At 37.5% G+C, this 22,059-nt stretch overlaps 2 protein-coding genes across 3 annotated transcripts; both read right to left on the reverse strand.

Moving 5' to 3' along the window:
- Positions 1 to 904: 904 nt before the first annotated feature.
- LOC131333478 (serine/threonine-protein kinase BSK1-like) lies at positions 905 to 8,481 on the reverse strand. Of its 2 annotated transcripts, XM_058368018.1 has the most exons (10): positions 8,254 to 8,481; positions 7,857 to 8,217; positions 7,624 to 7,759; positions 6,255 to 6,388; positions 6,041 to 6,122; positions 4,409 to 4,494; positions 3,370 to 3,558; positions 2,541 to 2,705; positions 2,341 to 2,454; positions 905 to 1,367 (listed from the first exon to the last, which is right to left on the reverse strand). In XM_058368018.1, the coding sequence occupies exons 2-10, from the start codon at positions 8,133 to 8,135 to the stop codon at positions 1,113 to 1,115; spliced, it is 1,440 nt and encodes a 479-aa protein (XP_058224001.1). In that variant the 5' UTR covers positions 8,136 to 8,217; positions 8,254 to 8,481; the 3' UTR covers positions 905 to 1,112. The 2 variants fall into 2 exon arrangements, with proteins under 2 accessions (XP_058224001.1, XP_058224000.1); XM_058368017.1 differs by having other exon boundaries at positions 7,857 to 8,481.
- Positions 8,482 to 12,911: 4,430 nt separating this feature from the next.
- Positions 12,912 to 13,817, reverse strand: LOC131333023 (uncharacterized). Its single transcript, XM_058367324.1, has one exon. The coding sequence runs from the start codon at positions 13,815 to 13,817 to the stop codon at positions 12,912 to 12,914; it is 906 nt and encodes a 301-aa protein (XP_058223307.1).
- Between the last annotated feature and the right edge of the window lie 8,242 nt (positions 13,818 to 22,059).

A 22,059-nucleotide genomic window follows, 5' to 3' on the forward strand; every position in this document is an offset into this window, starting at 1 on the left:
ACCATGAAGACCCAGAGGAAACCCTAACTTTTTCTTTTTGCTCGGGACCACAAGTAAAAGATGAAGTAATAGGTAAAGTGATGAGTTTCTCTTGGGTGCATCGTCTCATATTAGAAACATGTGCAATGGGGCAACTTAAACGGGTTGGAGATGTCATGTCAGCAATTTTTGGGACGAAGTATAACAACGGGGGTCTAAAATTGGGAATTTTGTTAATAGGTGTTTAATTGAAATAAACTTAAGTTCAAGTGTCTCTGTGACATTTGGTACAAAGTTCAGGTGCCATTTGGAAAATTTCCCACAAAACTCATTTAAAATTGTGTGGCAGTTATATTTTTCAAACTCATTTAATATTGAGTATCGTGGTTTCAAGTAACAATGAATTCTCTGCATTCCACTAGCTAATACGTACTGCACCATGCCTTTTGGTCCAAGGTCGTGAATACCGTGTCATACCGGTTGCTACGTACATACCGGTTTTTATAAAACTGATACGTCACCCTTTTAGTTTCGTTGCAGTTCAAATACCCATTAATACCCCGCTTGGGTTGGTTAATGGGAGAGAAACAGTATGGGATTCAAGTGATACAAGTCATAATCTCCCTCTCTTACTTGGCCTGTTCGACCGCCCCATTTTGCACTCTTAAGTATTCGGAGCCTATTTAGAACAAATTCTGCAAAATAAACGAGAAAACACAGAAATTAAAAATGCACCTACAGAGGAGCTATTTGAATTCTGAATGTACTTTTTAACTCACAAAAATTTTCTCCAAAATCTGTTCTACACATATCTAAATACTAAGTACTATTTTCATTATAAACAGAAGTCTACAATCTATGATTCAAAATTCATAATCTAAAAGATAATTGGGTTCCTGTTGTATTGCAACTTCCATAGACCAGGTAAAGCAAAAGTTGACATAAACAATATCAGGAAATAAATAATATTAATATTAAATGTAGTACCAAAAAACCAGCGCATTTCCCCTCTATGGCACATCTTTAGACAACCAGCACAAGAGCCCATACAAAATTGTTACATAAAAACCCAATGAATTTCGCTTACAAGAAGAATTACATTACAAAAAACACACATGTACATGGGGAGTTTTTCAAGGCCCTCTACAACCTCGTAGCCTTTTTTCTTCTAGTGCAGAAGCCTCGCTCAACATGTCAGCGGCATCTTTGTGCATGTCCAGCTTTGCAAGGGCAACAGACTGCATGTAAAAAGCAGTGGACCAGTCTGGGTAGACACATTGTGCTTGCATTGCATCTCGGAGGGCTGAGTCTGGTTGGTCACATAGAAGAAAGCAAAGACTCCTTCGCGCAAATACAGTTGGGGAAACCATGCTTCCCACATCAACGAACTGAACATATAATAAATAGATCAGGTAAGGCACACAGAAACATTGCAGTAACTTCTTCCCCTCGTACTTCTCCAACTGAAGCTACGGTTTTCTTTGAGTATGATTAGTTCATTTCTCCGTGGAGGGTTTTATGGAGTGAAAGTCATTATAGCGTAACAAATAAATGAATTGCACTTATATACTTGTTACTTTCTTTCGATCTTTTCATTTCTTATAAAGGAGGGATCTTTTCAGGGCTGATACTTTGTCTTCTTTCTATCACCTTTCTGGTCTCCAACCTAATATGCAGAATTCCACAAATCCATGACCCAAAGTTAGGAACACTGCTGTATGTTCTAGGGGGCCACAAATGATGCTAGAGGACATGAATGGTGGGTGACACTTTGCACAAGGAAATCAGAAGGCAGGATTATGACCGTAATAGGCTGCTAACCAATATTAAGAAGGGTGAATAGTAAAGCAAGAACTCTGTAGTCTCTCCGTCCCATATTCTTGGTCCTTTTGCAAAAAAATTGACTATTGTGAAAAGTCAAAGCAATAAGTTTGTAACCTTCCAATCTATCCATTATAAATAGCTATGAATCTATTTGAAAGGGGTAGACGTGGGGGGCAAATTAGGACATTGGAGTTCAAGTAGATCAATGGCATGTTTGCTTAAAAAGTTGGAATCCCCAAACAAGACCAACAATTTGGTACACAGGAATTACAATACATTCCTAGCACCTCCATAGAAAATTGTGGTCCACCATCGGGTCATTTAGTAGTCGAGAGAGGATTCATAAACCAGGAAAGCAAAGAAATTAGCACAACCTATGACAAGCAATAAACTGCTCAATTTGGGACCTCAGCTTTCGCATTTGAAACCCTCATCAGCACCATTGTGCACGCTGTTCATCAACTAGCAAAGAAGTATGGCACACAAGGGCATACTCAACTCAACCAATATTCTCAAAGTATATAACCGAGAGTATACCTGAGAATAACAGTCTATGGCATTCTTGAAATCTTTGTCACGAAATGCCAAGTCCCCACGTTTCCTCGCATCCAGCATATCTCTCATCTGTTGGGTCCACTCTTGAAATGATAGCTGTGCCAATCAATATCCAGGTAAATAATTATTGTGGCATCTGACGGCTGGAGGCACCAACAAACCTGTTTAAGAGAATTCATTACCTCATTGGTTCCTTCGTCATCCCTATAGTGTGTCATCACCAATATCTGATGAATGGCTGTGAGGTCCATTCTTGAACAGGCATCACCCATAGAAGAAAGAGGAGGCTGCGGCTTAGGTGGTGCTTCCTCGTGCTTTGGAATTCCCAGCAGCACATAAGATGGAACCTGCAGCACAAAGAATTGTAACCATGAATGCTCAAAAAAGCATATGTGCACAAACTAAGCAATTAAGCACAGGTTTAATCAGAGGGCATGTTATATCAAGGACTTATTAGTGAATTCTTTGAGCTGTCTTTGTTATTCCTAGTGATTCTAGCTGGTTTCTGCCAATGCCACAATGTATCGACGAATTCTGAAAAGCCTTTTCCAATGAAGCAATAGAAAAAACAATAAAAACCGAGGAACGTGAAGCCAGAGAGTTACATGAACCAAAAAAAAAATTGAAGGTGACCACCCAAAATAAAGAGGAAACAAAAGAAATTGAAATACAAACAATGTTGCTCAGAGGAAACCGGTTTAAAGAGCAAGTTCTGCATCTAAGTTCTCACCAAGAAACTTATGACAAGCAATGAGATACAGCTCCTGGTAAAATGAGTACATTGGTGACAAAACGAACAATCTGACAATATATACAAACCGGGTGCTAGTACAGGTAGCAAAAAGCATCAGATATGTTCTATTTAAAAAGTTTTAGGAGCCAACAGACATAAGAAATCTGTCCGAGACCTAAAACGATAATGCATGAGGCACAGTTTCATACAACAAAAGTAATCTATAAGTGTAAGGAAAAGACTTTTTAAGCATTAGAACCTTAGAAAAGCAGACTCACGTCAGCTTCATTTTGCAGTGGGACTAGTGTTGCAACCAGGTCCTTGGTACTTGGACGCTCTCTAGGTTCGTATTGCAGACATTGTGAGGCCAGGTCAGAAACCACAGTAGCTTGTTCAGTTGAAAAGTTCCCCTCCAAATGTGAGTCCATCAGTGGAAGAATGTTTTTGCCACGTATCATATCAAGAGCCTGCATGCATGCATACACAGTATAATTCTAGTACTCCAAGGTATCAAAAACTCAAATTTCCCATAGTGACCATGAATGATTGGAAATTAAAACTATATATGGCATGGTACGCCAACATGTTTTTCAAGGTTCCAATGCATCAACATAATTACCGCATAAGTGATTCAAACCTAAATCTCCCCCTAGTCTCCTATAGATCATAAGTCATAACTGGAATCTCTGACATATGCCGTTCATAGCCATATTTCCTTTCACCTGGCAATTTTAAGTTCACAACAAGTAACAACTTTTACATAAAATTCTAAAAGATCCAAAAAAAGAATGTTATTAAATGATATTCTTAGATATGGCCATTCATAGGGATCATTCCTTTCACAGGACAATTTAAGGTAACTAATCCATTCCTTCAGCCTCTTAAATCATAAAATTCTAATGGTCCAAAAGAGAATTATAAAAAAAGGAATAAGCCAATCTACCTATGGTAATTGGTTTACAAACCGAATGATTTAAGTACTATAGTATTGGTACGGTTGCCCTTACTTCCCCTTGGTGCGGATTCCTAGTGTAGGTCGGGATGCGGATGCCTAGGACCTTTTCTTCTTCAATCTTTACTTTGAGTGTCCAGCACGAATGTTTGATAGGACTTGGCAAGTCAACACAAGTGATGAATCTGACTCAGCAAGCTCTCAAGCAAGCTGCTTTCAGTTACAGCATCATCTAACCAATGAGCGATTCTATTCCATAACTTAATTGAAAACAGTTCTAACTAGCTCAACTGGGTAACCCTTACATAATGGGTTCATTATCACAACTGACGAGAGACTGCAGATTAACAAGGCACGGCACTCACATGATTGGGTGGAATATGCTTCCCGCTGAGAAGATCCAAAAGCACAGTCCCAAAGCTGAAGACAACACTTTCTGGAGTGATCATTCCTACAAATAGCCATGCAAGTGGACATACAATGAACTCTACGGCTGAATTATGCCTTTCAAGATAATTATGACATTCCTTACTTTTTTACCAATCTGTCTTTTTTCCAAATCAAATGCTGAATACAATTCATATTGGTAAACCTCAGCACCACAGGTGAGTACATAAGTTAAATGAATATACATGAGTAACTTCCAAGTTCGGAACCAGGCAATATCTTAATCAGAAAAACAGAATTTTGTTACCAGATAGTAGGCTATCCAACTTCTAATAGCAATGTCAACAAGGTACTACAACTCTTCCACTTCTTTTAACAGCGACTCTTCAGCAAAGTTATACTCTCAAATACAGACAACAAACCCTCCTAGTGGGCCCTCACCACATCCTCAGGGCTTTTCAATTGATTTTATTTTATTTTGAATTGGACTTAATTGATTCATCCTTGTATTAAGCGAGGGCTGACTAAACCCACAATTGATCTTTATGACATGAATCTGATAATGAATTTGACGATACCCTTTATAGAACCCAATGGAGAGAACGGATTCATGTAACCGACCTCAATTGGTTGGGACTTAAGGCTCGGTTTGGTTTGGTTTATTCACAAACAACAAACACTCACACTTGATGCAGTCAAGGCATTCTTCACTTTGCTCTCCCCATGATATTCATAAGGTTAGGAAATGCATTTCATTCACAAACGTCAGTGCCTCATTATATTTCAACACGTAGAACATTGTGTTTATGTGGGAGGATTTCTTCTCTAATGATTGTGAATTAGTTACAACGCTCAAATGGGACATTTACTGGCATATATATGGATTCAAGCTTAAATAAAACTTGGAAAGCTACATAATCATTCTTTTGAGAGGCTTTCGTTCATAGTGGTTGACCTATGGAAATAATTGCACAACAATATATCACCTTATTTGTAGGAAGAAAGTTATTTTGAACAAAATCGGCACGTGCAAATGATGTATCAAATGGTGTAGTCTTCTTTTCCTTCAATTCTATGTTTCTTGTGAGTTTTATGTGTTAAGTACCAGATTGAACATTGTAGAATATATGGGAAGTTTTTCATGGGTAGAAGGCCCATCAGGGCGATAGGCCAATAGATGCACCATTCTTATCTAATAAGCATCCGAGTCTTTCTTACTTGGCATATGGAAATTGGAAAACAGTAGATATACAGAAACTGTGGAATCCTCCATAGTTGTTTAAGCCGTATTTACCATTCATTGAGCCTTCACTGATGTTGCTTTAGACTTTTGCACCTTGTCTACCGACTACCATATAATACATGCCAGTTCACTCAGTTGGAACTCCTTCCTTGGCAGTTTCTTTACAAAATCTTTGAGCTTAACTAATGTTGCTTCAGACTTCTTACTTCATTGTTCATGCACATGGGGCTTGGCCCACCTTTTGACATGATGTTCACTATCAAAAGCAAATTTTTGCCACAACAAACATATTAAACAATTGCCATCCAACTCCAGCATTACAACGAAGATGCGCAATAATTGAATAAAACCTAAATCAAGAGGTTACCATTTCTGTTACACTCCAGCATTCCAACTCCATCCCTGCTGTTTTCCATCAGGCCAAAACATGAAAGCCGGGGATCACCATTCTGGCAAAACCAACCATGATGTTACTACTTGTCTCCAAGGAAAAGCAATAGAACCAATAGCCTTTCAGAGAGAATATTCTCAACCAGTGATGAATAACAAGTACATATTCATGCTTGAGTCCATTACCACACCTCGTCAAAGAGAACCCCATATGCGCTCAAGTCATTGTACAGTGGATGGCCTTCGGCTCTACAATAATCCAATGCTTCGGCAATGTATAGAGCAACTCTTAGACGCATGGCCCACTTAATAGTTTGGTTCTCCCCTGTGAAACAAGTACTAGCTTGGTTAGAAGTTGAAGAAATAACAGAACATCCTCCATTTTATTACTCCAAGGTAACACCTTTCCTCTGTCAACACATATGAAGAACAATTCCCCTAGCAACAAGATTACGAGAGGTAACATCTTATAAAAATGCTATTCAATCAAAGACCGGAATTTTTACAGGATGGAGTTTTGGGGCATTTTAAACAAAATGGTGTGTTTATGTTCACAAGCATGCTGTACCAAGGCATATGGTCAAATATGTGACATGTCGTGTTCATGGCCACACATGCAACATGCTATCTAAGCATGATAAAGAATGTAACATATCTATAAAACAAGCAAATGTAATGCCACAAAGCACCTCTGCTATACACTCATTTCATCACATTTACCACCAAACAGAAAAGCATCAGTACTCAGTAGCAACACTGACTTCCCCCAATCAAAAACAAAAACCCTGAATCCCAAAGGGATCCATATAAATCCAGCCTCTGTTCACTGTCTTAGATTCACCCCTAATTTTTCTTAGTATAAGTCACCTTGTCCTGAACTAGAACTAAATCACCAGCAAATGACACAGCATTGTAAAGAACTTTGAGCATGAGGTTCCAGTGCCAGGTACTGTGTAAAAGTATAATGGCTTTCAGTAAGGGATATACCATATACATCATGTTTCTTGATGTTTGATGGACCTTTTCACAGTCAGTGAATATTTACCAGACTTTCCACGTGCAAAAAACAAATTAAAATAATAAAAACAAGTACCCCAACCATTGAACTTGTGCTGCAGAAACCTCGAAACTGATAAAGGTAATTAATCGAGCCCAATTCAAGAAAAATCTTTATCCAGATCATCATCGTATGCAATGGCGGAAAGAAAAGCCTTGCCACCATACGGTCCCCTTACACTATCATGTCATCTGTCACAAGTAAAAAGTGAGTCTTTATAGAGTATGGAACACACTTCGGACAAGCTCAGCACGACCAAATTCACGACAATCATTCCATTACGTGTTTATGTCTACGAGGAAATGCACCCTACTAGAGTCTTAAATACAAAACTTAAATCACATAACTGCCCCCTGCTATGCAACAAACTAACCAACACTAAAATCCTCTATCAACTGATCACAGTAAGACACCAGATAATTGAATAAATTCTCAAAAATTCGAAGATAACAAGTAATACTAATCAATTGGAGTGCCAAGAATTGAATATAATACAACCGTACAGTGAAACAGGTGTTTAGCCAAGGTATCATTGGGCATGTACTCGGCCACTAGAAGCCTCTCATCGCCGTCACAGCAGTAACCTATCAACTTGGCGATCCTCTTGTGCCTTAACTTCCCAACGCCCCACGCGTCCTCCTTCCAATAGATAAAAAACAAACAGAAACATTAGTCCTAATTTCAGAACTTTTAGCCCAAATTTCAAACAAAATTAACAAAATTGAGAAATTCGTACGGCGAATTGTTTGGGGTCAGGCCAGGCAATTGTGGTGAATTTCTTGACGGCGATCCAGTGCCGGTTGTGGAGGCGGCCCTTGTAGACGACGTTAGGGGCGTTACGGCCGACCTCAGAGACGATGTGTTCGGAGGCGAAGTTGTTGGTGGCGGATTTCAGGTCGGAGAGAGAGAATTCCGAGAAGGCCGGGAGAACGTCGCCACTGTTGGAGGGAAGAGCGCGGTTTCGGGCGGGGCGGTGGTCCTTTACATAGAAAAACGAGGATTGGCAACAGCCCATTTTATTGTGTTGTCTCGAAATTTAGGATCTTTCGGAACAACTATTAACCATAGAGAAGGAAGATTGTGGAGAGAGGAAGGTGTGTGTGTGTGTGTGTGTGTGTGTGTATATATATATATATATATATTATCTATATAGATATGTACAGAGATTAAATGGGTATTCCTAATGCTCGTTAATAGAGAGAGAGGGGCGAGAGATCTGTGATGAATCATGAGGAAGACAAATGGGATTGGCCAGCTGCTGCTGCTGGCTTTCTTCACGTTGAGTTCTTTACTTCTTTCTCTCCCTCCCTCCCCCTCTCTCTCTCTCTCTCCTCACCTTCCTGCGCGCGCTCGCCTTCTCACTCTCTCCCTCTCTCTCTCTCTCTCTCTCAGAGAAAATTGTACGAACTTACACGTCTAGGCCTTATAGTTTGAGTAATTCTCAGACACACCCTTCACTTATGTTTTTTCTTTGTTCCTTACCTTCCTTTTTGTGCGCTTTTTATGCGGGTTTGTTTGAGATTTGTGCTACGAAAATCAACATAGTAGTATATCAAATAAAGTATTGTTATTGTCAGCTCAATGGGCTGACGATAAACACATTGAAAGACGAAAAAAATAAGTATTTTGTGTACTTTATAGGGGTTATCTTTGGGAAGAGGAGAGGAAAATAATAAGATTTAGGTTTAAGTATTTATAGAGGTGGGAATTGGGGTAAATTTATAAAATTATACCCACGAAATCTATAAGGAAACACACATATTGTGTATAGGATTTGGCCAGCTATGAAAGTGAAAAGTAAGACTGGCCTGACATTTTCTCTTTGTTCTAATTCATGGGAAAACTTAAGGAGGCAATTTTTTATTTGCAGAGTACCATATGATAATGTTGCATGATAGTCTAAGAGTATCCATTAATAATTGCCCCCACCAAGAGTATACTTCCCTTGATTGGGTAATAATCAGTACTACATGGCTGAGTTTGTTGTACTAGTTGATAATTGGTTAGGATTGGAAAACGGCTAGGGCAGAGCTACGTTGGGCCAGACTCCCCGAGCGTTCAAGTTTTAAAATCTTAATTTTGTATATACTTGATTTTGAATATTATTAATAATGATTCGTGTATAGCTACTTATAATCTTAATAATTTTGATTTGACTTGATAAAAAATCTGTTATTTTAAATTCACATTTTTCAATGTCTTTCATAAATAAAAAATAAGCGCGTGACAATTGAAGCAACCTAAAGAAAGAAACAAAAATATTGGTACTCCCTCCATCCCATTTTCTTTGTCTTTTTTTATATTCGTGTCAGTTTTCAATCACTTATATCTTCTAATATGAATCTCCAAAATTAAGCAATATGGATTTTGTTTGATAGTACTCGATTAGGTATAATACAAAGTTTTCGAAATTATGAAAAACATTATAGATTGGAAGATATAAGCGTTTAAAGATCGGCACAAATAACGAAAATGGACAACCAAAATGGGACGGAGGGAGTATATTTTAACTGCATTAAGGTAGAATTATTTCAATGTACAAATGTAATGTATTAAAAAACAAAAATATTATGATATAATAAGTATACATTCCGATAAAAATATACTCCCTCCGTCCCTATTTAATTTTCCACTACGATTTTGCGTGCATTTTCAACAGCTTATATCTCCCGGCGTATATAGCTAAAAATATGCAATATGGATCTTATTTGATAGAGCTCAATTTATTCTATAAGACCATGATTTCAAAAACATAAAACATATATAATATATGTCAAGAAATATAAGCCGTTGAAAATGCACTCAAAATCGTAGTAGACAATTAAATAGAGACGGAGAGAGTATCTATTAAGCTGACCCCAGAGTAAAAATCCTAGCTCCGCCACTGAAAACGGGGAAAGCCTTGAGCTGATTCAGAGGCTGTCAACGACGAGACATTTTTTGGGTGCAAATAGGCTAGGGTACCGCTAATGTGGTACTCGTGCAACACATTCGGGTTGTCTAAACATGCAACCGACGGTTCAGATTGAAAGGTACCGAACAAATTTTAGAAAAAGGAAAAAGAAAAGAAAAAGAGTGTTTCAATCCGAACCGTCGGTTTCATTGTTTGAACGGCTTGAATGTGTTGCACAGGTACCACGCGGTACCCGGTTTGCAACCAAAAATTTCTCGTCAATGACAGTGGGGAATTCCTTGGACCCATTCACAACTCGTCGAGCAACCATATGGAGTAATTAATTAAGCAAATTAATCTAAGTAGCAGTAAACTTGAAGCAACCACTCAAAATAATATTCGTCTTTATCCCTTCTCATGGCTGCATCATTAACGCTTAATTATTACTCCTAATATTCGCCAAAGGTGGCTATGATTAGTAAATGATTAAGAATTAATCATGTGTCTTACCAGGAAAATAATAATAATTAGTAGTTCCTGTGCTTGATAATTTGATTACGTAACTATATATATCGGACATGAATGCACCTCGTGTTTATAATGAGCAAAAACATTAATTAAAGAAAACATAATCATGATTATTTAACAGCATTATTTTTTGTCAACTCATATTTAGCTGTATTTGTACGTCATTCAAATAACTGGTGTGATACTTTCATTTACATTACAAATAACGTCATCAGTAAATAAAAAAAGGATTAATTAGTTGCACACCCCTCCAACTATAAGCTACTATCACTTCACTCTCTCATCTTGAAAAGAGTACATAATCTCATTGTCTTAGGTTGTCAATATTTGCATTGCCCTTTGATGGTCTTTAATTCTCCTTCGCATGGTTAAAAGCTAGCCAACCGACGCTCCTAGACTCCAAGTCTCCCAAGTACTCAGTTTGTCCCTAGGCCCTGTCGCTGGAAAGGCACAGCTTCAAACTCATGGTTCTTCAGTCCTATTCGAGGTTGGGCAGACTCAATACAAACTTCATCCCTGCGGAAGGGAAAGAAGGCAATGCAACTTAGTGAGCTCGAATGCGCGACTATGGAGACTCTATGTTTAGGGGTCACTTTGTGTGTAAAGAAGATGATAAAAGGGCAAAAAAGCATATTCAAGGACGGGATTCAAGGAAAGGATGGGAAAGTATCCGGTATCTTCTTACTGAGGAAGTAGCAATCAAAAAGTCCTTCCATTTTATAGTATTCAGTGTTGTATGGCTGTTGTCTCCTCATGTCGTGAGATATTTGGAACTCCTAGAGATATTAGAAGTGAGATTCCTTGAGTGTACCCCATTGGGTTTTTTTTTTGGCCTAATTCCTATCACTAGGAGATAGGCAATCCATAAGATGATAGGAGATCGTGCAGGTCACTACTTATGCAACAATGAATTTCGCTAGCTTAGGACAGTTAGAGTTATTGACACCATTTACCGTGGGCTTCGATTCAAAGCTTAAAACTTGATTTGTCTTTCTCTCGATTGAGTGTCGGTACCTTAGGAATCTCTTCGTGGGGAGAGAGTAAACATGAGTTGGTTTTTTTTTTTTTTTTTAACATCAGCAAATTTCATTTCATACCAAGAAGCCTAACGGCACTTACATGAAATAAACAGTTGCAGAGCAAAATAGGACAAAGCCTTGATTCTGAAGGAGTCCTCCAATTAATTAATGACTGCACCAAATCATCACTTGTAATTGGTTGTTATTATCTATTTTTCCATGCAATTTCAGTCGCAAAATAACTCAAAAAAAGAAGAAGACATAGGTGATTTGATTTGAACTCGGCAATGATAAAGGGGAATCTATTTACAAGTGGTGGAGTAAACATACACAGTTAAGCATCTCAACAACTAAAATTTAAAGCAACTTGTTAGCCAGGGGGGCCGGTTCATCTTTATTCCTTATGAATTATTATGATGATGAGTAAATGATTAAGATGTAACTCTAGCTAACTAATTAATCATACGACTAATTCCATTCCAGCAAAACTTAATTAGTTCCTATCCTTGTATGCAACGTAACCAATCAATCATGCGTTGCGCGGGTTAGGTTTCCTTTTCCTACCCATTATGCATTAATTAATTCTTTAACTAGTTTTTATTCTTTTGTTGTAGTAGCTCGATCTTTAATTTTACTGCAGGGAATCTAGTTCATATGTTTGGTTGTATCTCGATCGGCTCTACGATTTTTTAAGTCCTCGCATTTTTAAGGTTTTAATTTGGGGGGATATATAGTTACTCTTGAGAACTTGATCTTGATCGCGCGACCTTAATTATATACTTACATAATTTCGAAAGAAATTAATTAATTTGGAGAACGTACTGCTCCCTCAGCTCCATGTTTGCAATCCCTATCTAGGGCTAGCTAGCTAGCTGTAAAATAGTAGTAAGTCGAGATGATCGAGTATTAATTATTGGGCTGCTGATCAATCAATCTTTGGCATGAAAACTCAACTTCTACTTTTGAATTTAACCCTAACTTGTCTTCGTACCCTTTGAGACTATCACAGACCGAGCTGAATCAATCCAGCTCAAGCAACATGAAAATTTTTCAAACAAAATAAAATAGGCCATCAATTGAGGTACTAGAACATAAATTTCAAAATGTTTTCAAGATCACAGAATTAATTAGTAAGTTACGAGTAACCTGACCCGGACATAGCTAAAAGGTTTACAAAAGCACAAACACAAACACACAAAGAAAAACAAGTAGAAGCTAGCAAAGAGCAAGCATCCGAAATGTTCAAAATATATGGAAGATTATATTGACAAGAGAAAACAACTGTACAGTACTTTCACAAAGCAAAAGGAAAAAAGGTGGAGGGAACAAATATATATTCAATTCCCGGCCCTTAAGTGAGAACATTGAGCAGTGAAACCCTTGTGCTAATTAAACTCCTAAAAACTCTCTCACTCCCCATTCCAATCTTTACAATACAATCCTCCAATTCATTCATTCTCTTCAACACCATTCTCAATTCTTCATCTCCCTTCTTTCTCAACCCCCACAAACAGCACTCCGTTCCAACTTGTTTAAACTCTTGAATCCCCTCCTCCACCCTCCCTTTCTTCCCAAATCCCAACCAATTCCACGACGGCTTTTTCGACACCAACGACGATGAAATGCCGCTAAAAAGCGCAGTCGAAACCAACGCGGTCGCTTCCTTAACATCTAGAATAACTTCAACTAACTCTGCATCCACATTGCATACGTAACTGTTGGAGGGGCTCCTCGTCGCACATCGGACGGTGGAGACGAGCTCGCCCATTTCCTTTTCCATTTTCCTCATGGCCTTGGCGTACGTTTCTACTTTCGACTCGTCTTTCCTCCTTACGGCAACCTGAGCCGCAGAGTGTTCTTGCTTCAAAGTAAACACAAGTGTTTGGAAGATCCCGTAAGCGTCTACGAATCGAAGGAAGTCATCGAGAAGCCTCTCGATCCAATCAGGTTGGCGGCGGAGGGAGTCTTGGGTCTGGGGGAGGAGGAGGATGTAGTCGAGGTAGTCGTGGACGGTTTTGAGGCGGGCCAAGCCGTCGCAGAGCCAAGCCGAGGTTCGGGTATCGGGTGTGGATCCGGCGGCGGCCCAGGATTTGAGATGGTTGAGGTGGTCCTTGAGTTGATAGATCAAGGGGTGAGACGTACACGGGAGACTGGTGGATCGGAAGTGTGAGGTTGTTTTGGAAAACCTTTTTGATTCTTTTGGGAGAGAGTTGGGGAGGTTCGGGAAGGAAAGGGATCGCCGGCATTTGGAGACCATTTTTGGAGTCATAAAATTCTGTTTTGGTGTGGAGGAAATTAATGGAATTGGGGGATTATATAAACTGGGACAAGGGACAAGTTGGGTACAGTATTGACTTTTGAGTGAGAGAGAAAGAGCGCACGAGGGTTGGAGGGAAAATTTATGTGGTGGTGCCGGAACATCGCCACATGGTATCCTAACACGATTATTAACCATATGTTTCGGAGGAATTGAGAATTAAATGTGTAAATTTCACGTAAATATGTAATAAATAAAGACATTGTGGCACCATGTGACAGTGGCTAAAGAGCACCAAATAATTACTCGGGGAGGGGCAGGATCCGGGAATGAAGCCATCTGTTGTGGATCAAATGGCCGGGGCAGTGGTTTTTGGTTGGGATTACCAATACCAAAGGCAGATTGTAAGCAGACACTCTGGCTGCATTAACTGGTTTTAAATTTTTAATTTTTCCTTAATGCTTTCTTTTGGATTGATGAATCCGTTAACCAAGAAGCTGGATTGCGCTTCACGTATACCCGGGGTTTTAATTTTTAAAGTACTCCGTATTAATTTGTACACGGAATGACTGTATCGATCGAGTATTTTGATTGGTAACGATAGAAAGGAAATCGTGTTGACCCAAGCTTTAAATTGTTCGAGTTCAGTATGTTTAAAATTCTGAGTTCAAGTACGGCTCGAAATTACCCAAAAATATAAAGTTCGGTTCTAGCTCGAATCGAGTCAAATATTCGAGTTTGAGCCATGTTCAAGTATTAATTAACAAACATCTTTTACGTTAATAATCTAAGCCTATAAATAAGGCTAAGTTTATTTATTCGAGCTACACCATGTACTGGTAACTCAAGCTCGACTCTTTTACTTGAGCCAAAATTTTTGTACGAGTTCAATTCAATCACTAAATGAACTAGCAGAACCGAGCTCTTAACAAGTTGAGCCGTTTGCCCTATCTATCGCCCTGTAATAGTATTGAACAAGTAGCACAAATATAGTCATAGTAATCGACAACTTTAGAAATTATTGTCGACAGAAATAATTTTTAGAGTTAAATTACGAACAAATTAACCGACACTCATGCAATTTTTTCTCATCAATCTAGGAGCAATATGGTACCGAAAGGTCAAAAAATCACTATGTAGCCTATCGTTGCGACGCAATGACTGCTATTTTGGGCGTAGGTTTCCCCTAAAAAGTTTGTATATATATATATATATATATATATATATATATATATATATATATATATATATATATATATATATATAGCTTAAGGCCTAAGAAAAGTTATTTTTGCTAAATAGACTTTTAGTTGATGTATGTGATCGATCAAGAAAGTGATATGTCTCGAAATCTGTATTTTTTTGTTTTGTTTTTGGGGTGGTGGTTAATTTGGCCTGTTGAATCCGTTTAGATAGTAAGATATATAAATTCAGCCTTAAAGCTATGTATATATGAGTGGTAACAAATCTTATCTTAGAGTTAGAATCAAACATTGCATAACAATTCTTAATGGTGGGGAATAGGTCTAGCTATATATATAGCTCCTTAATAGTAGTATATGGTGTGTATAATTAAGTTTGGGATAAAAACAAAAATAGCTTTTGGTAGAATATTAGAGGAAGTACTGTTGACACGAATTAGAAAATTAAGGGAAAAGAAGTCATCATGATCCACAATAAACACAACATAGCAATTAATGTTAGGAATAGTCAGATATAATCCCGTACGTGGATTAATTAAAGAACGTTGGGCAATATCGGTTTCAAACTTAAGTTAATTAGTCGATCGTCCCAAATCTATGGGAGGTTTTGGGATCGATTAGCTTCAACCCCCAAATAAAACTGCAATTTAATTGGCGCCAAATTAAATTAATGAATATAGTGTATATGCGTTAATTAAAATGGTGAAGACTTGAGGTGGCGTGGTCGTAATTGACCCAACCACCCAGATGCTTAATTTGTGTTCCAAATCAAAATTGACGGGTACCCAAATCAATCCGTCTATCAAAATCGACGGGTACCCAAATCAATCCGTGGTCGTAATTGACCCAACCACCCAGATGCTTAATTTGTGTTCCAATACGTACGTACCTAGGACATGCAAGTAGTACTGATTCCAAATTTGCCAACTTGACTGGCTAGCTAGGATCGATGCAGGCCAATTCTATCAAAATCGACGGGTACCCAAATCAATCCGTGGAGCTAGCCAGTTTAATTGGGTTTTTTTTCTTCTTCTTTTGCTTCCCACCTAGTATGGCGGTTTTGGGTTGACTTATTAGGATAAGAAACAGTAATCCCCCAAGCGAACTCGACTCGAAATCGATGCCGATAATGTACTTAGGCTTTCTTAATTGTCAAACGTAAAATAAACCCATTCATATCTACTTACAACATTCTCGATCTCCCCTCATTAATGTAATCGACGTGATTGCAACGCGGTTTGAATAAAAATCAATCTCCATGGACATGGTTCGCTGGAAACCACGCCATCGATTGGGTATTGATTCAAATTGGTTATTGCAAAATTCGGATATTAACCAACACACACACACACACACACACACACACATATATATATATATATATATATATATATATATATATATGTTGCCATAGTCAGCTGAAACTAGCTAAGCGCATGCGCAGTGAATTACTCCATCATTAGTCAATTAATTACTCCTACATTAGTAGTAGTAGTATATACTAAAGGGGTGTAGTACTACTCCGGCCAACAGCTAACTGCAATGGGTTTACAACTGCAAGTCAGCGGCTGTTAGCTGGTGCATATATAATTGAACAAGACAACGCGGGGGCTTAAAACTGGAAACACACATCAACCATAATTGAAGAAGAATACCCCTCTTGTACCTATTTTTCATACATAAAATAATAATCACAACCGTGTCAAATACACGTGTATATATATATATGCTCCTATTCCACATTCAATGAAAGCCACGTTGTATAGGGGTAGTTACATGCATTTTCAAACTCTCTCTCTCTCTCTCTGCAGGGTGGTGGTGAAACATGACAGATAGAATGCAAAAGAGTTGTCCCCAAGCCAGCCTTTAGTAGCTCTTCGTGTGCTTTCAATCAGAGTTGATCAGATTCCACAAGAAATTTACCACGTTACTTATCTTTTAGTCAACTCACATAAAAATGTTTCCCTAAGTGGTGTTCGAATTAATTAGGACATCAAAAGCTTACTTTCATCTGTTTAATTTACTTTTGTTCTGATTGGAATTTTTCAGAGATCGAAATGCATGGCCGGCCGGTTTCACCAATGCATTGATAACACCTCCATTGGTAATCGATCGGTACTTAAAAATTTTATTTCTAGTACCTAAGGTGGTACGTTTTATTTCTGATATATGATGTAGTTTTTTGCAGTTACTCTCCAATGGAGATTGAGCGTTGTGCTCTGAAGGGCGAATCAATACATTGTACGAAACAGGCCTTAAGAGCAAAAATTAAATATATCAAATTATCAAATACATATTACAAACATCCAACATAATTCTTTTCATGCAACTGTTGAAACTAAGAAAACTAGAGGTGTACCCAATTACCTAGTTTGATAAACGAGCTGGACAGTTGAATGTTCAAATTTAGTTTGAAAATTTCTCGGGCTTTAAAAATATGTTTTAATTTGACTTGCTTATAAAACGAGCCGGTCTCAAATCAATTTTGAGTAGCTTAAATGTTTTTAAAATGATCATAGCTTGAACAAACCAAGAAAAAACTTTGTATAACCTTTGTTTCGAAACATAAAAAATCATCAAACCTATGTTCAAAATTGATATGTAATCCAATCTCGAACGAGATTTTAACAAGCCCAAAATGAGCTCGAATCTTCCTATCATAACTGATTCCATATATAATATATAACAACTAAGATAATAGCCAATTAACTAAAGCATATAAATATTTTCCTTCAACAAGGATAAGCAGCTGTAGTTGTTTCCTCCGAATTACTTCTTCCATGTTGCATCAGCTGTAACGCCCCGATTTTTCAAAACAAATCGGAAGCATTAACCCTAAAATACACTGAATTTTACAAACTATTAGGCCCTTATTTATCGTTATACAAAAATTACAATTTCAAAATAATACAAAAATCTATATACATTTATTTAACAAAAGCAACTCCAGAGCGACTCTAGTTTTGACACGAAATTCCAAGCAATGTTGGCCCAGACTCCGTTTCAGGGCTCCCACCTGTATCAACTGCTCCACTGTGGAATTCTGCACACTCTGGCAAATTGAACGCCGAAGCAAACGATTTGCCAGGATACAAACGTATCCTGAGTGATAATTCACTAAGTAGAAATCCTAAAACCCAATACCACAATATGCAGATCAATAATATAATAATTCATAATACACCGAAGGTACAAAATAATAACACATCGTCTTTTTCTTTACTATCCATCATCTTACATGTAATCTAAGGATTCTCTCCGCGAGATCCTTTCCTCCCACATCCACTAACTACAATCGTCTCATGGGTCCACCCTTCCTCTTGCTTGTCCTGCACCAGGGTCCTAGGTGAGCGCACCTAAGTTATGTACCGAGTATGTTCTCACTTAAGACCATAACAGGAGGATCGAGTCATCCCATGACGTATCGTACATTAGGGTCGGACATCCACTACCCCACGCTAACTATAACCGTCTCATGGAACCCATTCTTTTCCTCAAAGAGAAACTTTCCATGACGTATCATACATTAACGTCTCAATAACTATAATCGTCTCATGGGACCCATTCTCTTCCTCGAAGAAAAACTTCCCATGACGTATCATACGTTAGCGTCTCACTAACTATAATCGTCTCATGGGACCCATTCTCTTCCTCGAAGAGAAACTTCTCATGACATATCATACGTTAGTGTCACAACACCGGGCCCCTCAGGTAACCCATTTCAACACAGGGCCCCATAGGTTACCCTTGCCATCGCCATGGCTCAATTCACAATCCACACAGTACTCATACTTTCAACACTTTATCATTTTCCATTTACTTATCATCGTCTACATGATTTACTACTCGTAACCACCCCGGGAACCTATTTGTCCAATCTACAGCCACAACAAAATATCACACGGTTCAACATTTCAACTAAAAGTACTAACAACACATAACTATGCGATAAAATTAATCATATCATAGAATTAATCATGCGAGTAACAAAATAATATTCAGTCAAATAATTAATTACTACATTTAAAATTAAGTCTATTTTTCTCATTTAGAAATTTTATAAAACATTTCTACTTTTTAAACATTTTCTTTAACTCTCATATTAATTATAAATTTTACAACTAATTTTTATTGAAAAATACTTATTGCTAAATTTAGTATTTACTAACTATAATAAATATTAATATGAGATTTTTATAACAACAAAATTATAAGAGACTATTCTAGTTAATATTTATTAGAGTTAAAGATTAACTACTATATAATCTAAAATATTTCTTGTTTACAATCTAAATAAATTTTTACTAATAAAATATTCTTGTGAATATTTCATAAATATTTATTTACCCCAATAATTTATTAAACACGTAAACGTCCATTCAAATACAAATTAACAATGCAACATCAATAATAATTTCACAATCAAATACTTGTTAAATGATCATAAATTTTCACAGGGTATAACACTAATCATTCCAGCACAATCGGACTGAATTTTAATATAAACAGGACTAAAAATAAATTAACAATTTAACAGCAGGTCATCATCTTCAATAAACTTTAAATCTAAATAACTCCATTAAAATGCAGATAAAGGTTTCGGGTTTCCGAAAAACTATCTCAAACGCGATTCTAAGTCCGGATAAGTGTTGTACGGTATCCGTAGATCGCCATGGTGGTTTTGAAATCTCAAGGCAGCATCCGGCGGCACTCCAACAGGGCCCGCAGCGGCGGTGTACCCACGAAACTCACGGTGTGTACACACCTACGGCCACAACTCTCTCTCTCTCTCTCTCTCTCTCTCTCTCTCTCTCTCTATTCTAGACTCAACAATAGAATTGGGAGTAAAATAATATACTGGTGTTCAATTTTCGGATTTATGTGGGTATGTATAATGAGAGAGAATAAGGTAGTGAGAAGGTGAGAGTATAAGTGTAGAAGTGGTGGAATGATGAATGAGAGTGATACTGATAATGATAAAAAAATAGGGGACAAGTGCCACATTTGGGGGATTTTCAATTCTTACGTATGTGGACGCATGTATGTACATGGTGAGAATATATCTGGACGCTTTTATGTATAGAATGAGAGATAGAGAAGTGGAGAGTTAGTTTGAATAGAGTTCTACTGAGGGCTTAGATAGGAAAGATAAGAGATGAATATGAATCACTGATTCCCTATACATCTAAAGTTTAAATACATATCTTATTCAATAGTGCAAATAATATCAATTGTACACATAATAGTATATTTTAATTATTCAATCTAATTAATTATTGAATTAGGAATTTAACAATATAAATTTGTATTAAAAAAAATTTGGTCAAAAATCCGGATCGTTACATCAGCAGTCTTTTATCATTGACTACAAATTAAATGAAAATTCCAATAATTCAAAAGAATATATGAACAAAATTAATGGATGGTAGTGGTTTGCTTGTTGGAGATGGTGGCTGTCGGCAGTGTGCGGCGGCGCTGGTGATTTCGCTCCGGAATGGAATTAGGGATGTGGGTCTGGGCCTGGCCCGTGTACATTTCACATGTATTGCATATCTTGGCAGTTTAGGCCCATTAGGAGTACTGGGCTCGTCCCAATGGGTGTTTTCTTGATTGGTTCCCTTCCAATCTTGGATTTGGATATCAAGTGGGCACAGGATTATTCTTAGATTTAGAAATTTTTTTTGTTATTAAATTTAGGGATATGATGCCATCATCCATTTTCTTGTAATTTTTGTAACAATTTCAAAGATTATAAAATTTTTTACTTTTCAAAAAAAAATTTAATGGATGAACATTAATTGGTATATGCAACATTGTACTATTTACAATTCTAGATACTTCTATTTTCTCTCCTCTTTCTCTTCAAACCAAACAACGGAGGAGGAATTTTTTACATTTTCCTTTCCTTTCTCTCCCTTTCCACAAGTTCAAACAAATTAAGCTATCAGCTTTTAATTCTTGTTGCACCAGCAAAGCCTTCGTCTTCACATGCCATAGACTGAAGTTACTGTTTTTTCCCTCAAGCTTCTGAACTTATTTAGCCATCATAATTGTAATCCAAAACAATCACGAAAAGGGACACAGCTGAATAAACAAATTCCTAAGACGAAACCGTAACCTCTGATACTAATTTGCATGTTATAACAATTACAAAATATAGAAGAATAAATAAATCAACAAGCAATCAAATAAGGACACAAAGATTTACATCATTCAACCCAAGCAAAAATGTTAACTTCATGGAAGAAAAACGAAGGAAAATTTTTTATGAACGATGAGATATTATAAAGAGTCGGCTATATCCGTCACTCTAAAAAAGCACCTAATATCAAATACGATACTCCAGCTGAAATCTAAAGTGGTAAAAAACTCCGGTGAAACCCGAAGAGAAACTCCAAACCCCAATATCAAACCAAGGAACTTAACCGTAGCATTGATCCCCGATATCTCTTTATATATGAGACAGGGGCGGAGCCAGAAATTCTTGACAGTGGAGTCAATTTCCTATAGCACAAAAAAAATTTATTTCATACTACTTGATAGTAAAAAAAAAAAACGTTGAAATGGTAAACAAAAAGGAGTTAAGTAGATATTTTTGGGGGGTTTTTTGGGGGGAGAAGTGAGGATATTTTATTTTGCCCTTTTTTTTTCTCAAGTTCCAAACTTTTAAACGGACTGGGACAAATTGTAATATAAAAGTGGGATCAAGTAAACAATTTTGGAATGAAAACTATAACTATCTTCATTGTAATTTGGAAGGCAGGGGGTCGGATGCCATCCCTTATCTCAAGGTGGCTCCCGCCCCTGATATGAGAGAAAAAAAATTCTGAATCAACTAAAAACACGTAAATTCTGTGTACGACCGGTTCTCCGAACGAAAAAAAACAGAGATTTCCTTGCGATTGAGCACTTGGGTGTCCAAGCAGACGTGACTCCCGTCCTGACTCACATATTTAGAATTCGAGGCATGTTATCTTAACAAACTGTACCGTATTTTTCGTCAAAACAAAAGGAGAAAGGGAAACATATAATCCTTCTAC

Source organism: Rhododendron vialii, chromosome 7a (assembly GCF_030253575.1).
Source record: "Rhododendron vialii isolate Sample 1 chromosome 7a, ASM3025357v1".
Lineage (NCBI taxonomy): Eukaryota > Viridiplantae > Streptophyta > Magnoliopsida > Ericales > Ericaceae > Rhododendron > Rhododendron vialii.